Source organism: Olea europaea, chromosome 21 (genome assembly GCF_002742605.1).
Source record: "Olea europaea var. sylvestris chromosome 21, O_europaea_v1, whole genome shotgun sequence".
NCBI lineage: Eukaryota > Viridiplantae > Streptophyta > Magnoliopsida > Lamiales > Oleaceae > Olea > Olea europaea.
This window is the reverse complement of record NC_036257.1, coordinates 4910625-4918242: the sequence shown is the minus strand read 5'-3', so window position 1 is coordinate 4918242 and position 7618 is coordinate 4910625. Positions and strand designations below refer to the sequence as shown.

At 35.7% G+C, this 7618-nt stretch overlaps 1 protein-coding gene across 1 annotated transcript in view; it reads right to left on the bottom strand.

The window, feature by feature from the left end:
- Positions 1-3389: 3389 nt before the first annotated feature.
- Positions 3390-7618, bottom strand: part of LOC111370434 (copper-transporting ATPase RAN1) — an 8299-nt gene continuing 4070 nt past the window's right edge. The window contains exons 5-9 of the mRNA XM_022992135.1: positions 6157-6215; positions 5702-6044; positions 4891-5091; positions 4501-4758; positions 3390-4081 (exon numbers count right to left, since the gene is read on the bottom strand). Coding sequence (XP_022847903.1) covers positions 3605-4081; positions 4501-4758; positions 4891-5091; positions 5702-6044; positions 6157-6215 — 1338 coding nt within the window. The 3' untranslated portion in view covers positions 3390-3604. The remainder of the gene's footprint in view (positions 4082-4500; positions 4759-4890; positions 5092-5701; positions 6045-6156; positions 6216-7618) is intronic.

Here is a 7618-nt window from a genome sequence, read left to right as displayed (position 1 = left end):
TCTTTAGAGTTAAGAAGACCTTGTATATGTTAAATGAACACTTTTATTGGCCTAAGATAAAGGTTGACGTTGATCAAATTTGTAGTAGATGCATCATTTGTAAAAAGGCTAAGTCTACGATCTTACCTCAAAGCTTATATACTCCATTACTCGTCCCTAGTAAGCCTTGGTTTGATATACTATGGACTTTTACTAGGATTAAGAAAGGAAAAGATTCCATTTTTGTAGTAGTAGATAGGTTTAGTAATATAGTACATTTCATTTCATGTCATAAAACTAATGATGCCACTAATGTTGCTGAATTATTCTTTAAGAAAGTAGTGCATTTACATGGGCTACCTATGAATATTGTATTGGATCAAGATGTTAAGTTCCTTAGCTATTTTTGGAAATTTTATGGAGTAAATTAAGGACTAAGCTATTATTCTCTACTACTTGTTATCCACAAATGGATGGACAAATTGAGGTTGTTAATAGGACAATGATACAATTATTACGCACTATAATCAATAAGAACTTGAAGAGTTGGGAGGAATGCTTATCATTCATAGAATTTGCATATAATATGGCCACGCATTCTACTACTTCTTATACTCCATTTGAAATTGTTTATAGTTTTAATCCACTAACACTTTTGGAGTTAATTCATTTATTTGTTGATGAGAAAGGTGGCTAGGTAAGATATCTTAATGAGAAGTTACGATGCCAGATTAAGAAGAAAAAATGAGCATTATGCTTCTCAAGAAAAATAAAGGGTAAAGGCGCATTATATTTGAACAAGAAAATTGGGTTTGGGTGCATATGAGAAAAGAACGCATTCCGACTCAAAGGAAGTCAAAATTGTAACCAAGAGGAGATGGACCGTTTCAAGTGATTGAAAATATCAATGACAACGCCTATAAATTGGATCTTCCAGGCGAGTATAACATTTATACTACTTTCGATGTTTTTTTATCTTTCCTTGTTTGATGCGGTGGATGTTCGAGCATGAATCCTTTTGAAGAGTGAGGAAATAATGAGATTCATGATACGAAAGCTAGCAATGACAATGATTCGTTGATTACGGAGAAAGGACCAATGACTAGGTCACGAGCAAAGAAGGTTAAAGAAGCCATGTGATTACTTGTTCAAGCTATAGTGAATGAAACATCAATCACAACAAGCAAAAGGATAAATTTCGTGCTGGATATGAAAGAAGAAACATAATGAATCAACTTGATTCAAGCAGGGGAGGAAGGAGCTGAGACTTAACCTTGTGCGACAGCATAGTGTATCTATGCATGCAGCCACATAGATATATACTGAGAACATACTGTAGGTTAAAGGCTGGCCTATGCGATCGCAACCTCTACAAGCTGCCTAATAGTACAAATTTGGGACGCGAATTTTCCAAACTTTGCGTAATTTCCTATTTTAATTAATACTCTATTTTATGGTATCTTCCGGTATTTTTAGACTTTAATTCCGTTTTAATTAGGGTTTTCATGAGTTACCTATAAATGAGACTAGTTCTTTTCATTGTAAAACACAAAATTTGAGAGAGATTATTGAGAAGCATATTTGCTTTCAACTCATTCTTCATTGAATTAATTTTCGAATTTATCAATGATTAATTTCTTGTGGCATTCAACTATTCAAATAAGGTTTGTAAGTTTTGTGATCACGGGGTCAAGATATTTTTTGCGATTGTCTTTGTTTCTTTGGTTTAATAATTTATCGGGTCGAACATTTTCCAAACGTTGATTCTTGAGTTTGATGTAATCTATCGTGAATTCCATAGTTTCAATTGCTACGTGGTTCGTATTAGGTCCAATTTAAAACGAAAGAATTGTTTCAGATGATACACTTTATTTGATGTAGTTTTATTCAAATAGGTATCTTCTAATATTTTTCCACAATTCAATAGCTGTTTTGGTTTCACCAATTTTTCTAAGCACACTATCAGATAAATGCAGAAAGAGAGAACTACATGCAATTTCATCAAGTTAAATTTTCTTACTTTCTTCAAGATCAGTTGGCCATGACTCATCAATGGCCTTTGCACATTTTTGTTAAAGTACAATTGCCCTTATTTTCAGGCACCAGAGGCTGGAGTCCCCTTCGCCATTAAAAATATCCAATTCAAATTTTTACAGAAGTCGTGCTTTAAAATTTGAGCAAAAAATATGTATATAGGTCATATAAGACGTCAGGAATTTATACAACCAAATTTTAGGGTTGTACAAAATAATGGTCAGTTATTTCACAAAAGTTTGTTCACAGTAAGACAGACACAGTAAGTTTTAGATCACAAAGAAAAGCAATTACCAAAATTATCATACAGGAGTTAAAGCTAATTTTATATCAATTGAAAGTGTGGAATGAGGAAAATTTGGCAATGATTGTTATGATAGGAATGGTATCTTAAAATATTGAGAGATCGCAAACTGTAAATGCAATCCTAACTCATTACATGATATGTAATTACTAAAACCATAGTAAATAAAAGGGTAAGAAAATTGATTTCCTAATAAGTGCTTGCTTATAGCGCTAGACCAACTTTTGTAGCGATACTTCATGACACTCTGAATAAAGATTTTGATATCTTACTTGTCTTGAGTTGATTTTGCACCACTCTTCATTGATTCTCCAAACTTCTACCATGCCTCTTTCAATATAATATGACTTATTCCACCGGATCAAACTCAACTATGAATATATCTAGTTCCTCGTTAGCATTATGTTAACAATTTAAGATTAACTAATTAACCTACCTAAGTGATAGGAAGCGTTTATGAAACTCAAGTAATTGAACAAACTCTAGGAATCTCTATCCCCTATTTTCATACGTTTCGGTACTTTTCACAAGTTGACAATATTTATTTCCAATATTGGCCTCCAACCTCTAAGATATGCGGCAAGTCTTGAATATTAGCTTTCCATCAAAAGTCTATGGTATACCTGTTCTATTAACTAATTCCTCTCAATTCCCAGAATCAGTGTTTTAAGTTCGATTGCAATGGTAGTTTGCGTTAAGGCATGCTCAGTGACAAGTGCTTTGCTCGTGTTCATTCAGCACTTGTTTAATGGATTTTGGCCTAGTTCCATGTGCACCTGATCTTATTTAGCCCCTGTTTGACAACCATTATTTCAAAAAGAAAAAATTCTACATATTCACACGATAAAATATTCTGCACGTAAACCCAAATTTTTTTCCACTTTTCAACCACACATTCTCCAAAAACTCACCATTCAAAACTCCATTTTATCCAAATATTGGTTGACAAACAGGGATTAACGAGAAGAATAATGCTATATAACACCTATCTCGATGGTAGTCGACCCATAGCTATATTGTTCACTAAAATCAAAAGCATCCCAACTTCATGTAGTCACTGGGATCCACTGCATGGTACTAGGCACAGTAGTGCTACATAACATTATAACATAAAAGACAATATGTAAATTGGATTACACGAGCGAGTTTATAACGGAAGAAGAGGAAAGTGAAAGGAAAAGAATGTGAAATTATACACAAAATTGGGCATTGTAAACTATCATTAATTTCCGGTTGGCTTTCTAAGGTAACATATGTTTCAATTTTCTCCCCTTTAAATTGGAATTACTAGTCTACGGTGATTTCCAGAATAGTTGTAAGCCTGGGTTTTTTATATCTCCTAAGAAGCAAAGAAGAGCATACGACACTCACGGATGACAACGCCATGCATGCACCTGATACCCATGGTGGCAACTTCACTTTTAGCCAAGGAAATAAAACCCCAGCAGCAACTGGGATAGCTATCACATTGTAAGCCATGGCAAATACATAATTCAACCTAATCCTGGCGAAAGTCTTTCTTGAAAGATCAATAGCTGTGATGACGTCTTCTAAATTATTCCTCATCAGCACATAGTCGGCAGCTTCTATTGCAATATCTGTCCCTGCCCCGATTGCCATACCAACGTCAGCAGCAGCCAAGGCAGGAGAATCGTTAATGCCGTCACCCACCATTGCAACTACATTTCTGCCTTTCTGGTATGAACGAATAACGTCTGCTTTTCCAACAGGCATCACCTCTGCCCTAACATCTCTAATGCCAACCTGCACAGCAAAAAAGGATGTGATTCTATTGGAAAAGTCTATTAAATCAACATGAATAAGCGCTGTAGGATTTTAAGTTAGCTTTAATAAGTGAATATCTTGGAAGATATTTTAGGAGATTACTTTTCTGGTAATTATCAATTAGTTATTTCTTTTTTTATTTATTTCTCCTATGCAATTTATATAATCAATTGTAAATGATATTTAATATATCAATTAAAAAAGAGATTATATTAATTTCTCAAATACTTCAGATTCTGCAAAATTGGGACACATTGATAGATAAATGAAAAAATTACACACAGGCAAAAGTGAGCTCAGTTGTAGACGATAGCTCTAGGAAAAAGAGTTAAAACTCCTCCCCAAACTCAGTAACAGAAAAAACCAAATATATGAAAGAAAAAGGAACAAGATAAAACCTCCTTGGCAACAGCCAGAGCTGTTCTCCAATTATCCCCAGTAACCATGACAGGATTAACACCCATTTTCACGAGGCCCTCTATAACAACAGCAGCTTCTCTCTTTAGCGGATCTGCTACCCCAAGAACACCAATTAGTTCATTATCATATGCCACAAGTATTCCAGTCTCGGCACTTTCCTCCAACCCTACAATAAAATTTTCCACATCACTCGAAATAGTCACCTGATTCTCAGTCATCAGCTTCCGGTTACCAACCTGTTCAGTGCATTCAAACCTTGATGAGGATAAACAAGTACAGAAACAAATTCCTTGTCATCAAATATAGGAAACAACAAAACTTCTTCCATTCTGCAATCACAACATGCACATTTGTGTTAAGAAACTCACCAAAACATGCTTTCCATCAATAAAGCACTTAATGCCTCTTCCAGGCAAGGCTGAAAAATCCGAGACACCGAGAAGCCACCCAGAGAACTTAGACTCCAGGACATGATTTTGGACCTCCTTCATAGTGGAAGCTTCATCAAAAAAATGGAAATGACAGGCATATTCGAGTATTGCCTTTGCCAAAGGATGCTCACTGCAGGCCTGGGAAAAAAGAAAAAAAGAAGCGTATCAGCGTATAAATTTGCAGTAATAAATTAACACGATCTCCTTCAAGCAGTGGGTCCGAAATTGACCAAGAGCTGAATAGACTCTGTATTCAGCTTACGGTGACGTGTGACGAGGACACATGAAGTGTAGTACTTCAGCTTATCACTGTACTCTCTGTGACACTGTCTCTAGATGGCGTAAGTTTATATTTTCTTGCATTGCCTTATTTTTGTCAATAATAAAACATGCCACCTAGAGTGGTTTATTTATATAAAGAACACTTATCGGTGTACAAGCTTTTTTCTTTTAAATGACAATCATCAATTAAAACTACCAACAATAATATTCAGTTTTCAATCACTGTTGGGAATTACATAATTCTGCTACCCATGGGCAGAAGAGACTCCATTCCCAGGAAAGGTATCAGTGAAATTTGAAACTGTAAATGTTTTTCTTTCTCCCTGCAGGCTTTTTCTCCTCGTGACTGGAGAAAGAGGAACAGAGTGGCATAAAAATATTCATAGAGTTCTCTTGTAATTAAATCAAGAATTTCCATTTGTGATCAGGGCAATGCTTCTCTATCAACAAAGAGGATGTTAGTTACCTCAGCTGAAGCCACTAATTTAAGAAATTCACTGCGATCCTTTCCTGAGAAAACTTTTGCTGTTGTAACTGAGGCTTTTCCCTGGGTTAAGGTGCCTGTCTTATCAAATACCACGTAATTGACCTTTTGTGCCCTCTCTAAGGCATCTCCTCCTTTGATGAGTACACCGTTGTTAGCTCCAATCCCTGTTGCAACCATGACAGCAGTAGGGGTGGCCAGTCCAAGTGCACATGGGCAAGCAATTACCACGACTGATATAGCAAACATGAGGGAAAAAATAAAATAGTTGCTATTTTCTGGCAACCACTCTTTGGGGTAGGATCTGAGAAATCCAGCAACATACCTGTGAATTTATGGAAAAGCAAGTCACAGAAATGCAACCTCGACAAGAATTAATATCAATTATTAACCACTAAAAAATTCTCTACAGATTAGTTTGCCCCAAGCAAGCATACCATCCTAGTAATGTCAACAATGCCAGTGTCACAACCACAGGGACAAAGATGCTTGCAATCTGCAGGCGACAAAACCGCCACAATAAGGAAACAGATGATGACTCAGGTAAATTCCAAAGCAAACAAATAATTTTAACCTTGAAAAGGTATGAATAACCGAAAAAGAAAAGGAGTACATGTGGCAATTAATGGACAACAAATCATTGTCACATTTCTAATCTAGGAAAACTTTCAATTCTATGATCATAACAAGCTTTTCTAGCTTTTCACCCTCTTCTACAAAGTAAATTATAGCTCAACATTCACCAAAGAGTTCTTAAATATCAATGCAATATTACCCAAGTTAAACGGTCGTATGTAAATTTTTCTGATGCCCCAAACAAACAAATAAGGCAGATAATTTAAATGGCACACAAATGTGGGGCATGTGTCAATGTCTGTTGGATGTATGGAGACTATTGTATAATCATTGGCCGCAAATTTTTTAAGTGTAATTGGCGTACTTTGGAAAATTTGCACATGTATTAGGTCTGCATAAAAGGTATTAGGGCAAGCCTCCTTTTTATGCATCATAGTAGAGAGAAAAAAAAATAAAAAAAATAATTAAAAATGTCTATGTGTGTGTGTGTGTGTGTATATATATATATATATATATATATATATTTATATATTTATATATATATATTGTGATCTAGGAGTCAAGCCCGACGAAGGCAAGTGCGGAACGAGACACGTAGATAATCCAAGACGGACCGATGACGCGATCAAGATCAAAGCGGATGAAACAAGCGATGGGATTATTAGTTCAGTCAACTATTCATGAGATGATGTTCGGGACGCAAAACGAGACAACTTTCATGTTCGGGCCGAGAGCCGAAACAAAATGGATCAATTCAATACAAACAGACGAAGTTGGAGGCCAATCGGACTACTATGCGGTCGCATAGTGCAATAGGGGTCACGACCGCATACATAGAGGCAGGGAATTATCGGGGCTAGTTCCAATGAATCGAGGTCAAAAAATTTCCTTTTCCGATTTTTTTCCATATTTTGCAACATTTTATTTCTTTTCCATATCAATGTAATCTTGGACGAGTTTTGCACAATTTTCACTAGATTTTCTAGGGGTTTTGAGTCTAGTGTAAATATAGATTATTTTCTTTCATTGTAACCTTCGACACTTTATACATTAATTTGAGAGAATTTTAATAGAGAGACTATTGTGCTTTCTTCTCCATTATCCATTGACAACTGGAACTTATCAAGGATTGTAATTCTTGTGACGTCTACAACTCGGATGCAAGTCTTGAATTGTGTAATCAATGGGTCTTTCAAGCAACGATCTTATTGGGTTTGTTGGTTCATTAATTTGGTGTTCAAACTCTAAACCTCTAATTTGGCTTTTCTGGGCTTTGGGACAATCTTGTTGTGGGTTTCGTAGTCAACGCTGCTACGAAATTCG